Source organism: Elephantulus edwardii, unplaced genomic scaffold, assembly GCF_000299155.1.
Source record: "Elephantulus edwardii isolate Elephantulus edwardi_28Jun2011 unplaced genomic scaffold, EleEdw1.0 scaffold00106, whole genome shotgun sequence".
NCBI lineage: Eukaryota > Metazoa > Chordata > Mammalia > Macroscelidea > Macroscelididae > Elephantulus > Elephantulus edwardii.
In genome coordinates this window covers 11,552,483-11,579,454 of record NW_006399856.1, presented here as the reverse complement: position 1 = coordinate 11,579,454, position 26,972 = coordinate 11,552,483, and the positions used below count along the sequence as shown (strand labels likewise).

Here is a 26,972-nt window from a genome sequence, read left to right as displayed (position 1 = left end):
TTAAGAATTTATATCTGTTCTGTATATTTATATATAGTCTTTATATTATCTCTTCTATTAAAGTCCAGTTTTCTATTGGCAGAAAAATAGCAGCTTGATGGCTTAGTTCAGCGAAGCAAATCAATGCCTAATGGAATAGATAAGCTAGCTGAAGATACGAGGAGTTTTATAGAAAGTAATACAATTAATCTTTTCAGCTGAACTATAAATCCATTATTCTGGAAAGAAAATATCCATCTGTGGATTCACTATAGATAGAATGAACATGGTTCATTTTATTGGAAACATAGGTATGGTTATGTCTACATAGTTAGCTTCCAATCTACATGAGATCCAAATTTTAGAATAAATAACGCTAAATTTACAAGGGCACACCTATTAGGTTTAAGAAGAGGTGAGAAAATGTCTCTGAACTAGAGAAATTTTTTTTAAAAAGTTGAGGCAGTCTTACACATGATTAAAAAATTAAAAAAAAAACACCTTTACATATCTATCGTGTTTTTCATAGGGACTCTCTGATTTATGTGGACTACACTGACATATTTTGACAAAAGTTGGTTTCCCATGTATTCTCACAATTTACATTAGGAATGCCAGTTTAAATTTTTTTTAAAAAATCACAATTTCCATGTCCTTTTGATAGCTGAAAGGCAGTTTTATAGATGTGGTTTCTTTTTCTCACTAGGGAGGCAACTTTATAGATGTGGTTTCTTTTTGCAACTTTTTCAGTCAGGTGATTATCTTATGACCTTGACAAGGTCATGCTTATGGATTTGACTGATCACAGGAGTAATGTACCTTTGTTTTCATTAATGGTCACAAGTTGGCCATTTTCAGGTCAGTTGGGCTAGAGATTCTGGCATCTTCAAAAAAGTCATTTCTTTCTCAAGGAATAGTCAATTGTGTGTAAAGAAACTCATAAAATTTTGTCAGCCTATCCCTCTCTAAGGGAGCTCTGGTGGCCTAGTGGCAAGAAGCTGCACTGCAATCGTGAAGATGATGGTTCAAGGCCACCAACTGTTCCACAGGAGAAGGACTGGCAATCTCATGCTATTAGCTGCCACTGAAAACCCACCAGAAGGTCAACTATGGGTCGTTTCAGACTCTATTATACACAACAATGTACCTTTCTCAGTCATTGTTGTTCTAGGGGGGTGGGCAGGGAGAAGGGTGCAACAATGAATGAATGGAATTCCAAAATCTCTGTAGATGTTCATTGAAATGAAAAATAAATAAATTAAAATAAAATTTTAAAAAGCAGATACATTTGAACAAGAATATATGAATATCCGGGAAAACAACAAATAGAACAGTCTAGTTTCTATTGCCTAGTTCCAAAAGGATCCAGAGAAGTAAGAAATATTCATGGCCAGATATATTGGATACCAAGTTCCAGGAGTCCCACCTCACTCACATCTTGCATGTAGGACTTCTAATAGCATCTCTTGATAACACAGCTACTAAGTCAGCTCCTAACAGTTGTATTTAATTAAGACTTAATCATCTGGATACACATTATCTAATTCTATTTTAGTCTTTAACTGTGACAGAACAATCTGAAAATGATCACTTCCTTTAATAATGACTTTCATAACAAGATTTTATTACAATATGATTAAAATTCGACACAACTTTCACAGTATCATAGAAAACAATTTAATACAAATATCTGCCATATATGAATCCTCTTTGTGAAAATTTACACCACTAAATTTAGAAACTCAAACAATAATTGTTTTTCTCATACTTTTATTAATAATGACTTATTAATTTTAAATACAGTTGTGACTTTTTAAAATAAGCAGCACACTTTCTTGTATTTCCTTGGTAATTTTTAAAAGTAGGAAATTTCTAGAATTAAGGAGGTGGTAAATCTGAAGTAAGAAACTCAAGTCATGGAAGAGGCTTTGTATATTTTAGTTGGAAACTGTGATGTTGAGAGGGGGGAGGCAAGAAAGGCCTGAGAACATGGGATTTTAATTAAGATTCAAAAGACATGAAAAAGCAACCCCTGTGGATAACTGGAGAAAGAAGATTCCAGACCTAAGAAAACACAAAATCCAAGACATGAAGGTGGGAGCATGCCTGATACGTTTGAGAAATAGCAAGATGTAACAGCTTTGAGCACAGAAATTTCACATTGAATTATGGCTTTTAATAATTAAATTCTTGTTTTCATCATCACTACAACTATTGAAATAACAGGAATTTCATGATGACAAGTCAAAAGTGTCAAGATCTACTCCTTTTCCTTTCATCTTCTCTCAAGGCCATCTTTAAATACCTGACTGACTCAGAGGGAAGCCATGAATGTCAGATCTGAACCTTGACCTATCCCGTGCCATCATCATCATCTCTGATATACTTGAGGTCATTGAAACAATCACTGTCTGGATCCATTTTGTTGAGTGTCTTCCTCACCTTTGCTGACCTTGAACCTTTCCAAGCAAGATGTCTTTTTCCAAAGATTAGCCTCACCTCACAACATGCTCGGAGTGGGTGATACGAAATTTCACCACCCTTCCCTCTAAAAGAACACTCTGGCTGCACTCTTTCCACGATGTATTTGTCTGGTTTGGGGCAGTCCATGAGCTATTCAGAACTCTTCTTCCACACCATAACTCAAAGACATCACTACTTCTTCTTTTTCCTTTAATCATTGTCCAAGTTTCAGATGCATAGCAAGGAACTGAAAAGACTGTGGCTTGGACCACATGCACCTTGGTCTTTAAAGTGACATCATTGCTCTTAAGTACTTTGGAGTGGTCCTTAACGGCATATTTTCCCAGTGCAACATATCTTTTGATTTATTGTCTTTTGACATCAAGAAAGTTGATTATGGATCTAAGTATGTCATGAGTAACTTTTAAATCTGCCTTTTTCTCTCAGTCTTCTCTGTTAGTGTTTATTTCATAGTAGAATTATCTAATATCTGGTTTTGTCTCAATTGCTAGACAAACCAGTAAGAGTAGTTAATGTTCAGTCTGTTACATTTGAGTCCAGGGGTGATCCCATGTGTATCTGAACTGTGCACTATAGCATATGGTGGGTTTTTTTTTTTCAGAAGTATACAGCCAAGTCTTTCATTGGTCCAGGCACATCTGGAGCGACTCTAAGTGTTAACCTTTTGGGTAATTCTCAAGCATGTGAATCATTTACACGACTGAATGGCTCCTACCAGACCACACACTATAAAATCAGTTGAGAGGTTCCATTTCATCCTTAAGTCTAGCAAATACTAAGAATTTAATAAATTTGCTGTGTGAGAATTGAATGAATGTAGTATACCATAAACATTCTTTATAGTAGCATTCTTATATGACTGAATGCCTTATTGTTGTTGATTGCCATTGAGTATGACTCATAGCAACTCTATGAACAAAAGACCTAATGCCTTTCCATAACTATGATTGTTTCTCCAAGTTCATAGAGTTTCCAGAGGCATGTGGTTTAGGAAGTGGATGCCATTCCACCAAACACTGTCCACAATGGAAACCATTATGGTATTTGATATCCCAATGGCACAAAGTTCAGCATTAGAGCAAACCCAGCATACTTCATACAGCACATTGACAAAAAGTGATGTGCAAAGTGGAAGTGTGTCCTCCTGAAAGTCCTACAGCACTAGTCTCAATTAGCAGTGGTTAAGTGTCTTCGAGTTGAATTCTACTCAGAATAAACTTTGCGCAAAAGACCTGAACTCTATTCTGTAACTAACATCATTTCTGTACATTTATAGAGTTTATAGAGCTTGTCGAGTTTCCAGAGGCATCTAGTTAAGAAGTGGATGCCACTCTGGCTTCCCAGCATGAGTCAGTCTGGAAACTCATCCAAATATTGTGCATAATGGGTAACCGTTATGGTATTTGACGCGTCTGTGGAATAGTGCTCAGCATCACAGCAACTCCAAGTTGTTCAGTACAATGATTACTGTGTCTTTTGAAGAATATTCATTCTAAAGAACAGTAACACACAACAAACACAACCCCAGAAACTTCTTTTACATGACTGCCATCAAGATGAGACCACCATCAAGATGCCAGCTAGCAGCCAACTCCTAGAGCAGAGAGAAACTCCAAGGCCCCAGGCCAGCCCAAACACCCATTGCCTCATTATGGATAGTAAAGCAACACCGTCTAGCAGGTCACCACCCTTGGTCAAAGCCTCAAGAGCCACCTGCTTTGGGGTGGGGGGTGGGGGGAGAAGAACAGTAACACACAATAACCATGACCCCAGAAACTTCCCTTCAAAAGACATGGCCCCATTACAATTATTACTGAAAAAATAAATTCCCATGATGGGGCCACAGAAGTTTTGGCTAAAATAATATTGGACTCCTTTTTAAGAGTTAAATCTTTGGTTCAGCTATTCTATTATTCTGTGAACTTGGATACTAACCTTTCTGATCATAAGGTTTCTTGCTTACAGAATAAAAGCACGTTCACAATGCTTATTTGTATATAGCACCATCTCATCTTAATTCGACAGTGAAATCATTCATCATTCTAAGCAATATAATATTTTTATATCACAGTTGGTCAAAATGCATTATTACAGTGTTCTATTCACTCTACAAGTATTTAAAATTAAATTAAAAGTTGAAGCTGAGAGGGGGAGAAGAAAAACAAAGCAACAGTGCTTCTGAGGTAGAATAGGAACATGAAAAAGAGCACGTGGTGTTAGAGGGTGGAGAATAAATGACTGAAAAGTAGACTGATGATTTCATTGTTTCTTTTAAGATTTTGAGCATTATCTTGAGACCAATTTTGGACCTTTTATATGCTAATTTGAATTACTTCTTTTTAATTTGATATTCAAAGAAGAAAATGAAAATAATTCTCACGTGCTAATGAAACAATTTTCTCACATTATATAAAATTATGATGTCTGATGCTGTGAAAGTCTTCTGCTAGTCTTGAATAAAATTCTGTGTTGGAGATTCATAGCAAAACAGGGAATGGGAGAGAGAAGACATGGGCTCTACAATCGAAGCAGAAAAGAGGACCTTTGTTTTTCACTTGTTCTCTTCAAGTGTTTTACACTTTTTAAATTTCATTTTAACATCTATTCAAGACACTTCTTTTCATTTACTTAACCCATTGCTTTAAGTCAATTCCAACTCCTAGTGGGATAAACTCGTACTGCTCCATAGTTTCCAAGGTTACTATGAGTCGAAGTTGACTCAACAGCACCTAACAACAGCAAAGCTCTTTAAGAAAATAGACTGCCACTTTTTTTCTGTCATGGAGCATCTAGTAGATTTGAACTAATAACCTTTCAACTAGCAACTAAGCATTTAACTGCCCTGCCACCAGGGCTCCTTGGGGCTACAAATAAGAAATAAATAAGAAGAGTAGTAAAATACCCCATGAATTATCAAATAACTGTATTCAACTCAGCATGAAGAAAGCTATTTACTGGAATACGCTATATTATGTTCGCAAGGATTTTTTAAAATTTCTTATTTTTTTTTTAGTCTCAAAATGAAAACTCCCCGTGATCAAGGATCCTGTCTTTATGCAGTAGAACTTTTATAACTATAATTCAACTGCATTTTGTAGGATAATGAAAAGTTTTGGCATTAAATTCCAAAATACTAATTATTAATAAACATGGGAAAATTATTGCTTTGAGTTTTCAAAGTAGAGCCCCATAGAGTTCATTTTTGTTTACTGTTATTTATAAGCCAAATAAGGACAAAGAGTTGTTTCCAAACAACTGAACAGACTATTAAATAAATTGCTTTCCTCACTGACTAGGTTCAGTATTCTTTGGAATGCCTTAAATAGTTACACTTTTAAAGGAAAGATTGCTGCATAAATTTGAAAAAGCTCATCCGTTCATTCTATGAATCACAGTGAGTTGTGCCCTTGACAACTCCTTTCAGTTCTCACTGGAAAACTATTTGAAAATATTTAACGTGAGAGCATATGACTAAATTTATTGATGTCCTTAACACTAAAAAGTTCTTTTCAGCTTTTTCTGTATTATCTCATCTCCTCCTCAGTGTGGTTTTACTTTCTGTACATAGACCAAAAGGCAATTATTTGGACAGAACAAGGGGAGAATCTAAGGCTTAAAATCAGGAAGACTGTTTCAGGACTGTATCCTTTCACCATATTTATTTGATGTGTATAGACAGCAAAATATCAAAGAAGCTAAGACAATGTGAATAATATCTGGCATCAGGATTGGAGGAAGACTGTGGTATGCACATGGCACAACCTTGCTTGCTGAAATCAAAGAAGACTTCAAGTATTTAATGATAAACTACAGCCTTCAGTAATGGTTTACCCTTCAACATAAAGAAAAGAAAAATCCTTACAACTGGACCGATAAACAACCTCCTGGTAAATAGTTAAAAGATCAAAGTTGTCAAAGATTTCATTTTACTTGGAATCACAATCAATGCCCACGGAAGCAGAACTCAAGAAATAAGATTCCATATTGCACTGGATAAACTGCTCATTGCAGCAGTCATTGTTTCAGTCCTTCTTGTTGAAGATCTTCCTCTCTTTTGCTGACCCTCCACCTTTCCAAGCACTTGCTCATCTCCAGAGCCTAGCCTCTCCTAGCAACATGCCCAAGATATGTGGGACAAAGCTTTGTTATCTCTGTCTCCAATGAGCATTCTTGCTGCACTTTCTCCAAGACTATCTGTTTGTTCTTTTGGCTGTCCATGAGATACTCTATACTCTTCTCCAACACCACAGCTCAAAGGCATCAATTCTTCTGTCATCCGTATACACTGTCCGGCTCTGAGAAGCAGAGCAAGTAATGGAAAAGACTACAGCCTGAATCAGGTGAATGTTAGTCTTCAAACTGGTATCATTGCTCCTTAGCAATTTGGAGAGGTCCCTGACAGTGAACTTATCCTCTCCCTCCACCATTGAAATCTTCAGCAACACAGCAGAAAAAGGTACAGTTCCCTCCCTCTGTCCTTGAGATCTCCAGCAACATAGTGAAGAATATAGAAAGAGCCATCAACTAAGATAAACTGATCTGGTCTCTACCACGCTGCTTACAAGGCTCTTGTTTGACTTTAATGGAAACTTTAGGAGGTGATTCTCTTCAAGGTGCCCAGTTCAAAAGGGCACCCAAGGCCAAATAGCTCAAGGAAACCAACCCTTGGACCCTCCAATTCTGGATTCCAGGATAATTAAAATGGGTTCTCCAAAGTATAAAATGTAATGGTAGAAGAATCATTAAGAGAAGACTGAATAGTGAGAATTGCTAAGAACTTGTTTCCTCACCAAAAAGCTTCATTGAACTTCACAGGAAATAAAGAGCTTGGGTGATAGTGAGCAGCGCAGAACTTTAAGAAGATTATCCTACTGACTAGGGTAATATGTTTGTCTCCACTGTGAAGTATGCAGAAAAATACATTAGTGCAAGTTAAATAATTAAAGTTAAAAATAAAAATTAAATTTTATTTAGAGATAATGCTTTGTAATTATTACTAAAAATGTTTCCACTATTATTATCTCATGAATATAAAACATTAGTTCACTTGTCTCTAAGAAGCATTATTTTTTTTTCTTAAACTGTCTCTAAGATGAAGATACTTTTCCTGAGAATTAATATATTAAAAAACAAAAGTTGAGTGAAACATCTCTTCATTAGTCCAATCACAATAGAATGGATTGAGAAAGTATAGTGCATTCATACAATGGAATACCACACAGCACGCAATAGCAATGATTTTGTAAATTACTACCTAACTTGAGAAGGACTGGGGAGCATTATGCTGAGTGAACTACATCAGTCCCATAAGGAAAAATAATGTATAAAACCATTATTGTAGAATAAGTATGAGGATCCAAGGGGTGGGGAGTGGCAGCAGAGGGGTGAGGATGTGGGGGGGTGGGAGTGGTTGATCATAGGATCACACAATTTGATGGGTATGGGGGTGAAGGAAATGAGAAAGGTCTGGTGTGAAAAACAGTATATTCAAACTTTGTAAGTGAACCACTATAAGATAAATTTTTTTAAAGAAGAAGAAAAAATATATCTTCATAAGAAATGAATCTTTATTTCAGTCCATCTGTAAAGTCCAGAGAGTGACAGTTCCAAGCTTTATGGAGAAAAGAACAGGAATGTAATCTTACTTTTCACGGCGTCATTTGTTTTTCTATTTAAATTATTGTTGACTACCGGTATTTATAGAGTTAGTTTTAAGTTATTGATTATTTGTAAATGACCCAGAGATTTTCAGAATAATTTGTTATTCTCTGAGTATGTAAATGTTATAGTGAGTGCTTAGATGGAAGGCTTTCACCCAGAAAGCAAAGCTGTTGACCATCAAACACCTTGTGCCCAAAACAATTTGTTTCTTTCAGTCATCAAGCAGTATGTTGAGTCTGCAGAGATCATTTATATGAATACTGTAGTATGTTTCTTCATTTTAGACAAGGTCTTTATACAACAATACTCTTTTCAAATATGGTAATACATTAAGTGTACACTACTAATGCATGCCCAATGCCTGTCCAGTATGTTGGATTATATGTTGAGCAGAAATGACTGAGAACAGTCTTTTAGCATCCACAGAGGACCATATAGTCATTTCAATAGGAAAGCACCCATTGAGGAGTGACATCCCGCAGCAGCCGCGGGCGTGACCATGGTGGAGGTCATAGAACAGAGCACGATAGGATCACAGGGTCACTAAGAGCTATGGTCAACTCAGCAGCACTTAACAACAATAGTCATGCCACTAAAAAATCTTTACCCTCTAAGAAAAATCTACAGCTGTCAGCATTTACATTCTAGGACTTCTAAGATACTAAATTAGCTATCTCTAAATACTGCTGACAACAGGACCATTTTGGGATTGAATCATTTGTTGTGAAAATTATCAAACAAAATTTATTAAATACTAAAGTCAAAGCTTTTTGACTAAAGCATTTGACTAAAGTCAAATGAATGTAGAATTCCCACTTTTGCAAGGAATCAGATTTAGCATTTAGTTTTTGATCACTTGATGAAGTGCTTGATTGGCATGCAAATGATTGCTGAGTTAAAATCTGTAAACAAAATATCACATGTTCTTCACTCCTAAGGTTGAGAAAAAGGTTTCAGGTAAATCTCATTTCATAGAGAAGCTAATTAAACTCACTTAAAAAGAATTGAAATTATGATTATTAGAAATAATAAATAAAAGTTACTTGCTGAACATTTATCTACTAGTGCATACTAGCTAAAACTGACTAGAACTACAGTGTGTGTAAAACTCTTATGTTGAGAGCATGTTTATTGTTAGAGTTAGACTCTTTGTACTACTATTGCTTTTTAGAAGTTGTTATTTTTTCATACCCTAAAGGCTAACCCAATCATCATGCCTTCTGAATTCACATTTTGACAGGAGGCCCTTCCTTTAGGTTGCTTATGAAAGCTGTCAGTGACATTTCCCTGTAAGGGACAAGCTATCTTGTCAGTGTTAGACAGGCACTGCCGTTTAGGTTTTGTTTCGTTTAAAATAGTTCAGGAGTAACTGTCCTCTTGAATTTCTGACTCTTTTTTTTTTTTTTTTTCAAATTCTTGAGGAATGCAATATCATTCTTAGAGACAGCTGTATACCAAAGATAGATTTCTTTTGGGTTTTTTTGTTGTTGTTGTTATTGTTACCGTTTTTTTAAATGAAAGCGTAAATATCCCCTAAAGCATTAAAAACAAGATTTCACTTTAGAATTGGGGATGGGAGTGGTGGAATAATTCGAGTTAGTAATGTCTTTCCAGATCTGGATTTGTCAATGCCTTGAAGTTGAATGATTTCCTGAAAATAAAATTAGGGCACCTACCTTCAACTTTCCTGGACTCAGCAAAGATCTGGAATGACATTACATGTATGAGGGCAAGTCAGCTAAGGGGCTTTGGTTTTCTCACCTCTACGAGTAGAAAGAAGGTCTCTATACTGACCACACTAAGGGAACGGCAGACCTTTTCACAGAATAGCTAACCTTCCTGAGACACCAGAGCACTTGTATCTTCAGAAATGTGAGCCCCGACTTATAACACTCACAATAGACTAATTATGGTCCCCACTTGTTGTATGTGAACCAAACGGACAGTCAAGTCCCTTGTGTAAGGTGTCTAATAATTCTGCTACCTGACATTGTGAGGCTTGAGAGAGGGAGGACACTCAGATACTCATAAAGATTCTAGGCTGAACTACATACTCTACTGGAACTTCTAGATAATGGATCTGACTCCTGATTTTCCTGTCGAAAGCTCCCCATCAGGATGATGCAAGTTTTCATTTTATTCACTTTGTCCTTTGATTGTTTCTAGATCATACCTATCTACAGTAGAAGCACTTAACACTTATGAGTATCTCTTCTTGAGTTTGCAGGGGGTCGAGGGTCATATTTACATGGCAGATCTGCTCTCAAGTTCCAGTGTTAGTGTTTTTTATCTCTTTAGTGAGTATATAGATAAAACCTCTTTGACACTACCTATTCTTTGACCCAGCATGTTGGAAGAAAAATGCATAGTGAAGTTGCCTCCCAATTCCTTTTAGGTTAGAATTTTAAACAAGAAGATCGATTTTAGCAAAGTTCAATCCAGATGTGGTTCCAAGGATAACATCACACATTGTGCCGGGGGCGGAAATGTAAGTAGACGTTTGTGCTGGAAAGCTGTCCCGGTTTTACAGAGCCACCTGCACAGACAGCACCATGTCTTCTGCACCTCTTTCCCAGCACACTCACTCCTCCTCACTTTTGCTCCACACACCCACCCTGTCTGATGTCTTCTCAGTCCTGCATCTTCCTTGATGGGCTTCCCATCCTTCCCCATAAGCTCCTCAATGAACAATACATTGTTCATAGGGAATGAGAACCCTGGTGTTGCTACCATGGTTTTCAAAATGAATGGCAAGTCCAGCCATTTGGCAATTTTGTATGTTGGCCTTCAGCTTGGAGGTATTTCCTTGTGCTGTTTCTACTCCCCTGCAGAAGTCAGCAAGGCACACACTTCTGTAGCTGCATTTAAATTACCCTTGAGACAAAGGTTGATATACTTGAAAGTACCCAACGTGTATAGAGTCAATCTTTAATGCTTCATTATTTATGAGAGTTAGGATATCATTTAGAAAAATACAGAACTGCTGAAGCATGCTTCATCTATAATTCAAAGTGAAAGGCTTCAAGTCCCAGTGTACACGCTGTCTCGACAGGATTGTTCCTGTCTCTTTCATTTAGTGGAAATAATAGTCTATGAGAAGCAGCAAAAGATACATCCAGGGTTCTCAAATAGAGGTGAAACGGTCAGGTGAATGCAAGCTAGAGTGAGACAACATAAGGGTAGTTCTTCATAAAAATCATTCCAAAACATCAGCTAGGCAGACTTTCTCTGTTCGACAGAACAGATTCTGGTAGCTGAAACTCAAGTAATTGACAGGATACTGAATCCAGAATCCTCATCTGTTTGACTCTTAGCTCTTTGCTCCTCGCCTTGGCCAGAGATAGAGTGAAGAAAGGAGAGGGAGCACTCTACTAGGAGCTGTCTCCTGACACTCAAAGTAACTCCAACGTAGTGCCAAGTCCAAAGCCACGTTGCTGGGCTTCTCAAAGGATGCCTCAGAGTCGGTGTATGCATCGATGTGGCTGCCCTTCCCCTCTTTCCCTTATGTGGTCCCTACAGTGTATGACGCTCAGAGAAGCAGGCTTCATTATGGTAAATAAATGCAGGTATCTAAGCATGGACCTAACTATCCAGTGCTGAAGATGCTGCTGATCAAAACACCTCAGTGAAAATGTATGAGGTGAGATAAATAAAAACCATAAACATAAGTTGGACTCGATGGTGTACACCAACAAAGTAAGTAGGAGAGATTCAAGCCTCCTAAATGACATTCCTGAACTTCTCCTCTATTGAGGATTCACATTTTAAAATAAACAGATGCCGCGGTCCCTTCACTAAGTGCCTGATTTAGTAATATCTTCTGATGCAGGGGAACAAGGGAGAACACTTTTAGAAGCACTGCTTCAGCTATGGCAGAAGAAGCACTGTCAATACAAAGAAAAAGTCTTGCTGTCATTTTTATAAGTTTATAGCAAGGAAAAAAAACCCCAATTCAGTCAATATATGATAAAATTTTAGGAAAACACCTTTGTGGCTTTCTTTTATTATTTAAAGCAGAGTTAATTTTATATCTATAAGCAATGTTGTTCACATTTAACTAAAAATTATTAAAGAATAATTCCTCTTTTTTTTTTAAGGGCTCTTGGCTTATAGAAAGGTTTAACACTGTGGCTTGGTTTTCTGGGTGGAAGCTTGCTATATTAATCCAGGTGTTTCGATCCCTTGTGGCATGACCTGTTTTCTGCTAACAAGATCTTCTGTTGCAGGGTTTTCTTCTACTTGGGTCATTCTTTCCAGTCCAAACACGTGGGAAACATTTCCCCGCGCGTGTGTATGTAGCTCTTGGTTTGGGTTTCTGGATATGTGGCTGTTGTTTGTGTTTAGAATGTGCTTCTGGCTTTTATATCTGAGTGTGGAGAGTTTGTCCATTTCGAAACTATTTCAAGCGAATTTTATGTGGTTCACACAGGTACAGATTGTTACCAAGAAGATAGATCTGAGCCACGTGACGTCCAAATGCGGCTCTCTGAAGAACATCCGCCACAGGCCAGGTAAATAAATAACCTTTATAGAGTGAGAAATGGTAAGTTGCATTTAAGAAGTTACAAAGATGTATTTTGTGTTGTCAGATAGTTAGAAGGCTGTTATGAAATGTCGCTATTTCCAGTATTTATTAAATTTCTAATATGTATGCATTTAAAAAATTTATTTTGACATCTCAAGGCGTTTTCTATGTGGGCAAGTGAGCCAATTTAGCATGAACAGGTCATTAACATGTTAGTTCTGTTAGGTTGAGTTGACTACAACTCATAAGTGCAATTATGAACAAGGTTGGAAGATGACAGTACACTGAAGATGAGTTAGGCTTCATGCACAAAGCATAAAAACTGTACTTAATATTTAAAGACTATATATTTCAAATGGAAACTTACTGGAACACTTTTGAAATATATAGTCCATTTTAGGTCCCTAGTGGGTAGGAAGTTTCACTGTCAACTCAAAAGCAGGAAGTTCAAATCTTTCAGTTACTTAATTCCATTCTCTGTCATTAAAAAGATAGCAGGAATTCTCTTAGTGAATGTTTTTATTTTCACCCATATGTAACTCAAGCCTACAAACATTTTATTGACCTTGCATTGCCATGTCAAGAGCATGCTAATGGTATTTTACCATAGTTTCCTATTTTCTTCCAGACTATAAAAGAAAATCTTGGGTACTTTAATTCCAGACAGTCTACATAGAGTTAGTCAAATTTGTCTCGGGACTGAATGCACAAAAATATCTTCTGTAGAAAAGGAAATACTTCGTGATGATTTATGGTCATAAAAGACTATTGTCATAAAACTCCCACCTATTACTAAATCTAGCTCTTCTGTAATAACTGAATCAGATGACTAAATTCATAAAGACATGCTAGCATAATGATCCTTGACAACAGCAATCTTTTTTAGAAAGTTCCTTTGAAATGTAGAATATCTAAGGAGAAACTAAAGAAAATCATCCAACACTTCAGGGCACACATTGAAATCTCTGCACTTCAAACCTTAACTTTAGCATTTACAAAACTTGATAAAGGTTATAGTTTTTCACAAGTTCTGGTCCTGATAGATGTAAGAATTGGTCAGAACCAAAAGCATAGTACTTAAGGCAAATGTGTTTCCCTAAGAGCTGCTAGTAAATGTCTTTTTCTTTTAAGTTTTATTGTAATTTGAGTGATTTACAAATCACATCAGGTTTTTATCCAATCATTTGAACCTCTTTTGTTTTAAAATATTAACTTCAATTAGTAAAAAAGCTATGGTACATTTAAGAAAAACCCTATAGTACATTCGGGAAGCAGGGATTTATGAAGAGGAATGTGGCATCAGGATTGGAGGTAGACTTATCAACAACCTACATTACACAGATGACACAACTTTGTTTGTTGAAACTGAGAAAGACCTGAAGCACTTGCTACAGAAGGTCAAGTATTGTAGTCTTCAATATGGATTGAAGCTTAACATCAAGAAGACAGAGATTCTCACCACTGGGCCAGTTGGCAGCACAATGATGGATGGAGAAGAGATTGCGGTTGCTAACAAGTACAGCTTGCTCAGCTCCAGAATCAACATTCTTAACACTGGTAGACAGGAAATAAAATGATTAATTGCATTGGGGGAAATCTGCTGACAGGGACCTCTCCAGAGTGCTGAAAAGCAATGATATCAGTCTAGAGACTAAGATGTGCCTAATCCAGGCCAAAGTTTTGCAGTTACTTGCAATGCATCAGAGAGCTGGGCAATGACTAAGGATGACAGAAGAATCTATGCCTTTGAATTGTGGTACTAGAGAAGAGTCTTAAACATACTATGAACTGCCAAAAAAACAAATAGGTCTGTCTTGGAGAGGATGAAACCAAGTCTTTCCTAGGAGGCTAGGATTTTGAAGCTCCATCTTATATACTTTGGGCTTGTGGCCAGGAGAGAGTAGTCCTTGAAGAAGGACATTATGCTTGGAAGGGTGGAGGGACAGCTCAGGAGAGGAAGACCCAGTATGAGATGGATTGATCCAGTAACTGGAGCAATGGGGGCTGGTGAATCTTCAGGAGAAAAATGATTACGTATTTCTTCAGAATATAATCCTATCAAATCATATAGCTTCAATGTACCCATGGCCAGCCAACTGTGTGTTAATATTTTATCTAAGTGTTTTATCTGATGGTCCAGTGGTTAGACGGTGTGATGCTCTCCCAAAGGCATGTGGTTTGAATCCACCAGACTCACTGTAGGAGGAGAACAGCCAGTCTCCACCCATACAATTAACTACCTCTGAAAACCTCCTGAAGGGTCAGCTCTGAGTCATTTCCAACTCAGCAGCATGCAACAAAAACAGATCTTGGACAGATAAATAACATAAGGCTTAAAAGATAAACAAATCCTAAACAGACTACTACTTTAGCTTGTTGTGATGTATATACATCAGGAATCTAAAACAAATTTATTTTCTTTATCTCCATAGAATCCCTCATAAATTTTACCTGTCAGAATCTCAAGAATTATGTGCTATTAAAAGAGGGTCGTTATAACTCACCATTAAGTTTCCTGGGGATTGAGGGGGATTTGTATGCTTCCAAAACTAAGTTGCTCATAAAAGATAAAGCAAATCTCTGAGTGGAAGATGGATAAAAAAATACTTGCTCATAAAAGATAAAGCAAATCTCTGAGTGGAAGATGGATAAAAAAATACTTCAGTGGGCCTTCAGAATGACCACTGGCAGGCGTGAAAATGACAAAATCTTGCTCAGTGTAGGATAACATTGAATCAAGGCATGCAAAGACAAAGAAGGTCACACTTCAATGTGACATAACACATCCTCATCAAACAGACTAGTTAACAATCAGGGGAAATGTTATGGTTAAAACTTGGTCTCAGAAATTGATGTCAGATAAGCTCTCCAAAGATTCATTTCTTTTTACTCGGTTTGCTGATTAAATTAAGTGCTCTTACAGCTTGATAATAAAAAATGACTTGGCTCCTGAGTCATATTATCAATCAAGCTATCAGTGATGAACATTTACAAATGGACATATCTGCAGCCTAAAATAATCAGAAAAAAATTATCTGTTACCTTAAAGAAGGATAAAGAGTCTCATTTCAATAAAGAGTTCCCCTTGGGCTTAAGAAACTAAATGTTCCAGTTTTTAGAAATGTGAGATAGGATGTTTTCATTACATCCTGTTGAAGTTTTGGTTACACTATGGTAAGAAAAAGGCAAGGAAACCCCACTAACACCTGATTTCGTAAGTTAGACACAGGTAAAGGAGAAAGGTATTCACCTAGGTAACCTAGTGGTAAGGAGCTGGGCTGCCTACCTCACATATGCAGTTCAAATCCATCAGGTGCTTTGCAGGAGAGAGATGGGCAATCTCCTCCCTTGCCATTTATTGGGTCTGAAAACCCACTGGAGGGTTGGCTATGACTGTTCTGACTGGACAATACACAAAAACAACAAGAGAATTTTAAAAAAAAGATATTATTATCTTATTGTTGTTGTTGTTGTAACAACACAGAGAGAGACTAGTTGGCCTAGTGGACCGAAAGCGATGTGACTAAGCATGTTTTTCATTGTTTTTGTTCGAACTGTCTTCTAGGTCATATAGCCCTCATGTGTCCACTTGCGGTACAGAGGTAACTTGTGGTCGCTGTGAAACTGAACACTGTGACACTGATGTGCCAAATGCAATAACGGTTACCCATGGTGGACAGTGGTGGAGCTCCCCAGTTGAAACAAGCTTGGAAGCAGGAGTGGCATCCACTTCCTTAAATAGCTTGCCTCCGGAAACCCTATGAACCGGAGAAAGGATGAAAGTCACACACACAAGTGTTGAGGACATTCATTCATAGGGTCACTGTGAGTCGCCTATGACTCGACGGCACTCAACAACAGCAACAACCATTATCTTGATTGTTGTGTTGTTGTTAAGTGTCGTCAAGTCATAGACGACTCACATTGACCCTATGAACAAAAGACCTGAGCACTGTTCATAGAGTTTCTGGAGGCAAGCCTTTTCAGAAGTGGATGCCACCCCTGCTTCCAAGCTTGTTTTAATTAGGGAGCTCCACCAAACACTGTCCACCATGAGTAACCATTATCTTGATTACTGTAGGACAAATGATATGGCCTGGAAATTCTGAAAGATTCCTTTTGCATCTATGGTCCAGGGAGTATTATGAACAAACAAGTCTGTCTTAAAGGACTGCAACAGAGACACTCCTTAGAGACAATGATGGTGAAACTTCCTCTTACATGCTTTAGGCTGTAAGAGGGGGCTGTCCTTGGGAAAGGTGACGGATGGGTCAGAGACCGAAAGGATGACCCTCAATGAGATCGAGTGGTACCGTGACTGAGATGATGGAATCTGGTCATGCTAGAGATCTTGCAGGAGCCACAGCATAGGGAAGGTTCTGATGTGATGTTGACAGAGTTTGTATGAATCCCAGTTAACTCAGTTACCCTAATAATACCAACACAGTCCATCTGCTGTCATCATTTTGAAGAAATGGTCACCACAAAAAGAAGATTTTTCCTTTAGCAAAGTATTTAGCAATTTAAACCTTTCTCCTCTCATATGTAGGTGGTGGGCGTGTGAAAATTGAGAGTGTAAAACTGGATTTCAAAGAAAAGGCCCAAGCTAAGGTTGGTTCACTTGACAATGCTCACCATGTACCTGGAGGCGGTAATGTCAAGGTAAGCGACAAGGTCATAAGCGAATCTCGTTCGTCATTTTGTGGAATCTTTTTTAAATACTCTTCATTAAAATGAGAGATTGAAGGCTTAGACAAATAGGAAGTGGGGTAACTAACCTGCAAGGAAGTCACATTTACATCAGCTTCGGGATAGGAAGGAAGAGCCAGGACTAACCTCAGATGTTTGAGTTAACAAGAGCTGAAACTTGTCTTCAACAGATTGACAGCCAAAAGTTGAACTTCAGAGAGCACGCCAAGGCTCGTGTGGACCACGGGGCCGAGATCATCACGCAGTCCCCCAGCAGATCTAGTGTGGCATCACCCCGACGCCTCAGCAATGTGTCCTCTTCTGGAAGCATCAACCTGCTTGAATCCCCTCAGCTTGCCACCTTAGCCGAGGATGTCACTGCAGCTCTCGCTAAGCAGGGCTTGTGAAGAGTTCCCATTTAGCATTGAGGTAATATTTAGGCATGAGCGCTTGGCAGGAGTGGGCTCTGAGCAGGTGTTAGAGTCATTCTTTACAAACCATAAAATAAATAATCTCATTCCCAAACTGTAGTAATTGTTACAATTTTATATTTAAAAAAAATAATAGAATATGCAGAAATTGAACTTGATTTCCATTTGCAACAGGAAGACACTGGCTTTACATGGGTACAATCGGACAGTTATTTTTGCTCTGCTCTATTTTGCATGGAGTATCATGATTTTAAAAATTGCATTTTTACCTTTAATGTGCCTGAAGGCTAATCCACTACATTCTGAAGGGCCTTGTTAAAATCCATGCTGCTTATTTCAATATTCTGTTTATGGGTGAAAAACAAACAAACAAACAATGAAAAACTGCCCATTGTAACTTATTACAGGTTAAATGAAATCAAGAAGTCTGAATGCAGGAAGGAGAGAGCATGTAAGAAGAAGTAACCAGATTGTTGTTTTTTTAAAGTGTTATTTTGTATAAATGGGAAGAAAGATTCAATTAAGTTATTGACATTTGGGACCTGGATAATTATAGCAGAGTATAAGTGAATCCAATAAATTATTTAACTAGTTAAAAATAGCTACAAAGCATTTGAGTGTGGCTGAGAAAGTGATGTGAACGTGCATCTCTTAGGAAGGGAGGTCTTTTCATTAAGATGAACTCATGTCTGATTAGAAAGTCAGTTAATTGGCTAGCTTTGTGTCCACACTTACCAGTTTCACACCCCCCCCCCCGTTCATCTGTTTGATACAGTATTATAGATATAAATATATATATATATATTTCTCTGTGGCCATTTGTGATACTTCCTCATATACTTGAATATTATACTTCTTTATCCACAGTATCTGTGTCTCCTGCACCCTTTGGTGTTGCAATTTTAGGTATGTGAAAGTAGATGTTAGCAGGGTTCTTTCCCTACTTTAAAAAAAATTAAAAAAGAAAAAAGTTTTAGCATGAAGTTGCTTTCTGTAACAACTCAAAGCTGTAACCCTGTTTTAGTGACAGATACAAGTCTCTCCCGTGATACTAGAAAAATTTATTTTTCTTTGCTTTCACCAACATGGAGTTTGTGAGGGTGGGTCCCATTTAATGTAAAAGAAAAGGGTCTACAGATTGTTGTTTCAAGTATGGATTTTCTTTTTGTCAGTTTTAATCACAAAATAGTTTTGAGTTTTATTCCTTTAATCATTCATGAAACAAAACTTCTTAAGATTTCTTCTTTTTCCCATTTGCTAAAGTTGAAGTTCACTGTGAAAGTTTAGGACGTGTTATTCCATTCTCCCAGAAAGTTATCTGTTTATTACATTTTCTTATAGAAGACATCTGACTTCTTTCCCTAAAATAAAGATTACTTCATCAGAAAGAAAAAAAATCTTTTAAAAACTACACCTACAAAAATTTGAGATGCAGATCTCTAAATCAATTTGGGGCTATTTTTTTTTTTTTTAGGGAGGTGATTCCAACATTTGATTCTGTAAAGGAACACAGTGTGACTTCATGGTGTTTATTAGTTGATAATCCAGTTATGACTTTATATACAGTCAAGAAATCACAGATCAATTCATTCCTCTCACAAACGTTCATCTCACACTTAAGAGCAGGTAATGACATGATTGATGGCCTGAACAGGGCCATGAGCTGCCTGACTGGATGGATGCTTTTTAATATTTTTCAAGTCTTTTTTTCTTGCTCAGGGCTGGTAGACTGACTCTGAACAAAGAAAGGCAAATAGCTGGATGGATGTTCAGTCATTTAGAACTATGTTAACTCACAAATGGGAAAGAATATGAGTATGAGGAGATAGAGGAAATCTAAGACAAAGCCAAAAGATGCAGAGATAAGGAGACACAGGTGCCATTTGTGAACCCATTAGATATTGCATACAATGTAACTGCCACAAGAGAAGCCCAAAGAACTGACTCATACCACTGAGTCTCAACTTGGAGATTTCGCATAAGGTAAACATCACTTACTGCCATTTAAACATCTGTGGTATTATGCAAGAGTTTAAAATGTAGAAACTGCCAAGTAGGACTATAGATGCCTTGTGATTGCATTGACGTTTAATTTGACTCACCTAGGCAGTTTATTCATTAGCTTCCCTTGAAACGCACCAGAAAATAGAAGAAAAAAGAAATGGTTGTGTGGAGACTCATGATATTTTCTTACATGTCTTGATAGGTGTTAGCTAGTCGTTAAAGTTCTCTAGAAAGAAGTTAACAATTGGATAGAACAATTTCCACCTGTAAATGAATAATTTTTTAACCTGGTTTGATTTTTTATATATATAAAAATTAAGTGAATACCCCCAAAATATTGTAATGCAGTTTCTTTAAAACAAGTGTTCAAAATCAAGTTTGTTAGTCACTAAATTACTAGATGTGACACTGCAAAAATATTTCTTCCCTATCACAGTAAAGTTATCATGATGAATAAACTCCTTTGCTTTACATGGAATTGAGGTTCTAATCAGGAGAAATGGATAATTTGCTCTGGTGAAGAAGGAACGAATGTCACACAGGCTGAGTGTCTTCTCATGGGTATATGGTGTGGAGCCCATCTTGCCTTTACTCTTAAGATAACGACACGCATTAAGCTTTTTGAGCACCACTTTTGTGGGGACACACATACGCTGATCTAGATATTAAAACTTCAGAGTTCTAATTCTAGATCTACCAATGCCGAGTTCTCTTGGGCGTTAGCTTTTGAGAACCTGTTTAAGAATACAGAAGTAATCCAGAAAGGTAAAGAGTTAAAAGGCCAACTTCTTCAATGAACTCACTCTCTTTGGGTCACCTGCAACTGAAAATTGGGTACTTTACAAAGATGCAGGAAAGATCCAGGTTCATGATGAGTTTTAAGGCCAGGTTCATTTAGGAACCAACTCTCTCTGGATTCACCTGCTGCATTCCAGCAGGGTGATGGGCCAAGACCCACCCAACTAAAAAGACCCCTGTGTAGCATGAGGTAGGTATGACTGAAGAAGGCTAGAGAGAACATTTTAATGAGAGAATGTTTGTGACCGGCCTTCTGCATACACTCAAGTCACAGCAAAGCAGGAAGTGGGATCATAAACCAAAATAGAACACGTCATCAAAGAAACTGTTGTTGACGGTCTCATAGCTGGACATACAGGTTTTCTCCTGTTTTTTGTTTTTTTTTTTTCATTCTCCATAAAGAAGGAAAAGAAACCACTCATGGTCTAAGTTGCAAAACATTTTTGTTTGCTTGGCAAAGGGAAATTCTAGGCAGTCCTTCCAAGACTGATGTGCATTTTCACACCAAGAATTTTTGGTCTGGGTGTGCACGCTGAGGCCAAGTCCCTCTGCAGGAAAAAGATTCTTTTTAAACTTAGAACATGTCAGTCAGAAAAATCTACTTCAACTTTAGCAAAAAGGAAAAAAAAAATTAAACAAAACATATACTCTGTATGCTGGGATTCCAAGGTTCCAACGAGCCGCTACCAATCTGGGGGGGGGGGGTTCTTTCTTCTGAAATTCTAAAGCCTTGTTACCATAGAAAGGCACTCCTTCAATGGCAGGTTGTAGTTAGTTCATGTTTTTCAATTAAATTTGCAAATGTATTTGTTGCTGTATAGTGATTGTTTTGCAAAATAAAATTGCTTGTCACCTAACTGCTGGTCTCAGATTATTCTTCTCGAGGAAGGTGTGTGTGTGTGTGTGTGTGTGTGTGTGCGCGCGCGCACATATTCACAACCATGCGCTATATAATAGCTCTTCGGGTAACATCAAACATGTATTATATCCGCAGTCCCCTGTGGTTAAGTTGTTGTTATTGTGTATGGGTCATTACATTGGAATCGACTCATAGCTGACCGTCCAGCAAGTTTTCAGAATGTGGGTGAATATTGCCCACCCTTCTGCCCAGGGAGCAGTGGATTCAAACTACGTGCCTTTGGGATTGCAGTGCAGCTTCTTACCACTAGGTAACCAGAGCTCCCTGTGGTTAAATAGAGACCAAAAATCCCAATCATCAAAGTTGTTGTTGTTATGTGTCGTTGAGTCGCCTATGACTCATAGCAACTCTTTGTACAACAGCCCTAAATCCTGCCCTATCCTGTGCCAATCTTATTGTCTCTGACACACCTACCCCCATTACCCTAGTCACAGAATCAATACATCTCATAGACGAAGCATGATGTCCCTCTCCAAAAATTAGTCCCTCCTTCCAACATGACCAAAATATGTCAGATGAAGCTCCAGAATCCTTGCCTCCAAGGAGCAGCGTGGTTTAACCCTCTCTAGGATGAACCTAGTCATTTTCTTAGCAGTCCATCATATATTCAATACTCTTCTCCAACACCACAGCTCAAAAGCATCAATTCTCCTTCTGTCATCCTTAGTCCTTGTCCAGCTCTCTGTTGCATAGCAAGTGATAGCAAAGACCATGGCCTGTATCAAGGGCACCTTAGTCTCCAGAGTAACACCATTGCTCTTCAGTACTTTGGAGAGGTCCGTTACAGCAGACATTCCCATCATAATATGTCTTTTAACTTCCTGGCTGCATGTTCCAAGAGTGTTGATTGTGGAGCCAAGCAAACTAAAGCTGTTAACTATGTCAATTTCTTCACTATCGGTCATGATGCTGCCAACTGGCCCAGTGGTGAGAATATTTGTTTTCTTGATGTTGAGCCTCAATCCATATTGAAGGCTGCAGTCCTTGACCTTCTGCAGCAAGCACTTCAGGTCCTCCTCAGTTTCAGCAAGCAGGGTTGTGTCATCTGCATAACGCAGACTATTGAAAGCATAGCAAATACAAGAGCTTCTTGCATGAAACGTCTGTCCCTCAGTTCTCTTCTAGAAAAGCAATTGCACTGTAATGCTTATAATGGTACCAAAAGTAAAAAACATCGCCATAGAGTCAGTTCAAACTCTGACTTTGCATCACATTTCTGAGGATTATATCTTTATGGGGGAGGGGGTGGGGTGGAGAATTGGCCATCTTTCTTCTATGTAGCAGCTAATGCAGACTTTTTGGTTAGCAGTCCAGCATTTTACTCCCTACACTACCAAAGCTCCTTCCTAATGGTGGTGGTGGTTGTTGTTATGTGCCACCAAGTTGCCTGCAACTCATAGCAACCCTATGTACAACAGCCCTAAAACCTGCTCTGTCCTGTGCCAGTCTTACTGTCTCCAATACACCCACCCCCACTACTCCAATACAATACCTATATAACTTACAATACTTATATCTTGACAAACATAGTAAATGCATAATGTTACTCGTTTATTTTAATGTGAACATTCCTTTATTACAAATATATTTGCTATGTATTCGCATTGATGACTCAGATTTGTGGTGTTGGAGAAAAGTACTAAATGTCTGAATAGACTACCATTGAAAAACAAGGAACTTATGAAATATTATGCAAAGTGGATGACTCTAGAGAACATTATGCTGAGTGAATTATCTCAGTCAACAAAGGACAAATATTGCATAGGGCCACTATTGTAAAGCAGGACTGACATGGAGGTTGAGATAAGATAGAGAAGGAGGGGAGGAATGATGTATATGGCATTGAAACAGATGAGGGAGAGAACTGTTTAAAAGGGATATTTGGGTATTATTGCCATGACAGGAGTCCAGAATGGAGGCTGCACAGTGGAGTGGACTTGGTTGGGGGGAGGGATTGCATAACCATGAAAGAGTTTTACTTTTCAAGGAGAAGAGTGAATTGGGAGGGAGGGGGTAGGCAGGGAGAAAAGTGCCACAATGAGTGACTGGAAACCCTAAGTCTCTGTAAACTTTCATTAAAATTAATTTTTAAAAAAACAAAACACTGCCAAAAGATGGGCATGTTGTCTTGGAAGTGCTGCAGCCAGAGTGCACCCTGGAGACAGGGACGGCAAAGCTTCGTCTCTCATGCTTTGGACATGGTGCTAGGAGAAGACATTCCTTGGAAAGGGATAGCGTGCTTGGAAGGATGGAGGTTAATGAAAGAGGGAAAGACCCCTGACAAAACAGACACGGTGACTACAGCAGTGAGCTCTGATGTATCAGAGGATAAGAACTGTACAGGCTAGAACAGGATCCAGATCAGCTGTTCACAGGGTCACTGTGAGTTGTAGTCATTTCAATGGCACCGAACAACAACATACAATATTTCACACTTTTTAACGTGTAGGCAGTAGTTGCATCTAGTCTTGTGTATTATATCTTTCGAATATCCCACTTACAGGAACAATCCAGCTTACAGGAACAAAATATCTTTTTCTCCTTGAGATGTGGTACTTGAAGAAGCTGTATCCAAATAAGTCACAGCTTGAGTCTTGTTATACAATCCAGCTGATGAAAATGCTTTAAAAAACTAAGTCTTTTATTTTTTTAATGAGCATTATGAAGCATGACATAAATATTCCTTAAAGCCTCATTTTCCTCTCACATGCCTTTCCATTACCAATAGATGCTCCCACTTATATGTCTAAAAATTATCTTTAAATGATTGGGTTGCAGTAACAAAATTGGCCTCTAGATGGGCTTTGTTCCATCTATACAGTTTCCAAATTCAATAAATTTCCCTTCCCTTCTCTACTCCTTAAAAAAAACTACACCACAAAACTCAATTTGAATAGTCTTCTGGAAAGTTGAAAGATTTTTTTATAATGTTGGTTTTCATTCTATCTTGGCAACAATTAGCTGATGCTAGGTTGCTAGGTAGCAGGCACCATTTGAGGAAGAAGTATTTGTCTTTCTCTTGATCACAATGCCTACTGTGCGTATTATTGTTCCAAGTTCATGTCATTAAGTTTCATTCACCACACAGTAGGACTAAAGGAGCTCTGGTGGCTTAGTGGTAAGGACTTACACTGCCAGTCCAAAGGCATGTGCTTCAAATCTACCACCTGCTTTGCAGGTCAAAGATGGGCAATCTCCTTCCCTGCAATTAAAAGCCTCTGAAAATCTTCTGGAAGGTCAGCTATGAGTCAGTCCTGACTCTATTATGCATAAACATAATAATTGCAGGATTTAGAGTTTGCAACTCCTGACCAGCACTTCTTTTTCTCTCCTTCTCAATTGCCTTTTCACTCCAAAGCAAAAGTTCAAATTAAGTCTCTTGTCTTAAAGAACAGACAGCTGGGGAAGAAAGAAGGCAAACTGAGTGAGTCCTAGGGAAATCCTCAAGAATTCTGGAAAGCCTAAAGGCACGAACAAGTTAGTATTTTCTCCCTTGTAATAAGACAAAACTTCTGGTTTTAATTGTTTTTGGTCAAACATTCTTCTAGGTCATCCAGGCCTGGTCTGTTCACTTGCTGTCCAGAGGTAACTCATGGTTGCTGTGATGCTGAACACTGTGACACTGATGTGTCGAATGTGATAATTGTTACCCATGGTGGACAGTGTTTGGTGGAGCTCCCTGATTAAAACAAGCTTGGAAGCAGGAGTGGTATCCCCTTCCGAAATAGCTTGCCTCCCAAAACCCTATGAACCTGGAGAAAGGATGAAAGTTATGCAAGCGTTCAGGATTTTTGTTCATAGAGTGGCTGTGACTTACCTATGACTCAACGGTACTTAACAACAACAACAATAATAAGACAAAGGGAGGGAGAAACCCTAGTTTTTAAAAAAGGCTTTTGTATTCGACAGTCTCACTCATTGCTGTCAAGTCGAAACTGGCCCATAGCTGATGCTCCATTGGATTTCTGAGGCTATAATGTGCACAGGAGGAGATTGCCCATAGCCTGGGCATTGTTATGTTCATGGTAAACATGGGAAGCAGTGGAATGTCTGTCTTTGTTTCTTTATCCAATCATAATAAAGACCTCCTGGTCAAATGGGAAACGACAAAAATTACAATCTTACTCAGGCAGTGTGGAACTAAAGGTCATTGCCCGTTCTCTTCAAAAGCATAAGAAAGACAGAGGGGAAAACTGCTCTAGCCTAGGCCTGATCGTCACCTAGTGTATGCCTTACACAACTGAGCAAATTGTTAAATTATTGAGAGATTTGGTGCATAAGCCTTTGCTTTACCATCTTGCCCATTAGCCACCTAAGCTTAGTCTCCTAAACACCACAGTCTTCCCCTAATTTGATCACCTAAATGATTAATGCCTAGGACACTAGACAGTCCTAGCCTCCCATCCCTCAGATTTCCAAGCATCAACAGTGACTGCTGTTCCCCAGAGACACTGTGCTCAGCCTTGCAGGTCGCCCACGCAGGTGGACATTGTAGAGTCTGTGGTGACACACAGCGCCCCTGCCCTTCTTGTTCTTCCCCTTAACCCTCTGCTAGGCAGTCAGAAGAAGACTGGAATCCCACAGAGGAAACAATGTCTCTGAAAGCACCCTGGCAGGTGAATATATGGAGCTCTGGGTGGCACAAATGGCCAAGCACTTGACTACTAGGTGGAAGGCTGGCAGATGGAACCCCTCCGGAGATCCTCCACAGGCTGGCCTGGCAATCTGCTTCCAGGAGGTCACAGCCTCGAAACCATCCTGCTCTGAAAACACAGGATCATTTTGAGTTAGAAAGGACTTAATTGAAACAACAAAAAGATAATATCCATATATTTTTTAAAAAAGTATTCTAAACATTGTTCAGTCGTGGGCATCTTTCCTTGCTTCCGGCTAAAGAATTGGGTAGATCTCTGACTTTTCTAGTCCCTTCTGGCAAGAAGCTGTGCTGCAGTATCAAAGACACGTGGTTCAAATCTGCAAGCTTCTCTGTGGCAAAAGGATGGACAATCTCTGAAAACCATCCAGAGGGTCAACTGTGAGTCAGTTCCAACTCAACAGCACACAACAACAGGGAAGAAAATTCTTTTGAACAAAAAAAAAATCAAGTTAGACATTAAAATGTCCCATCTAATGAGGTAGTTGAGTGAGGAGACAAATCACGTACAGTTCAGAAAAGCCCCGGCAAGCCTTTGTCCTACCAAGAATGAGAGGAAAAAAGGGGTCCAGAAGGGACAAAGATGAAAAGAAATGAAAGACAGAAAGTCATGCACAGAAGGAAAATTCTAACGATACCAAACTGTTTGTTGAACCTGCAAGAGAAACAGAATGGACAAAATAAGTTCAGGAGAAAATTAGCCTTAAGACATACAGAGACTGATAGCATGATCATGGTCGAAAGTTATTATTCTGTTGTGTAAGGATTGGAAATTTTATGGGTTGGGGAATAATTTTGGCAACAGTGTGGAATTTGAGCTGGAGAGAT

At 38.4% G+C, this 26,972-nt stretch overlaps 1 protein-coding gene across 4 annotated transcripts in view; it reads left to right on the top strand.

The window, feature by feature from the left end:
• The window catches only part of MAP2 (microtubule-associated protein 2), an 83,535-nt gene extending 64,789 nt beyond the window's left edge, over positions 1-18,746 (top strand). For 2 of the 4 annotated variants that reach the window (XM_006891938.1, XM_006891937.1), the window contains 4 exons: positions 10,520-10,612; positions 12,554-12,635; positions 17,199-17,311; positions 17,530-17,856. In XM_006891938.1, coding sequence (XP_006892000.1) covers positions 10,520-10,612; positions 12,554-12,635; positions 17,199-17,311; positions 17,530-17,745 — 504 coding nt within the window. In that variant the 3' untranslated portion in view covers positions 17,746-17,856. Of the gene's footprint in view, positions 1-10,519; positions 10,613-12,553; positions 12,636-17,198; positions 17,312-17,529 lie in introns of all 4 variants that reach the window. The other 2 variants (XM_006891939.1, XM_006891936.1) reach the window with 2 other exon arrangements.
• The last annotated feature ends 8,226 nt before the right edge of the window (positions 18,747-26,972 follow it).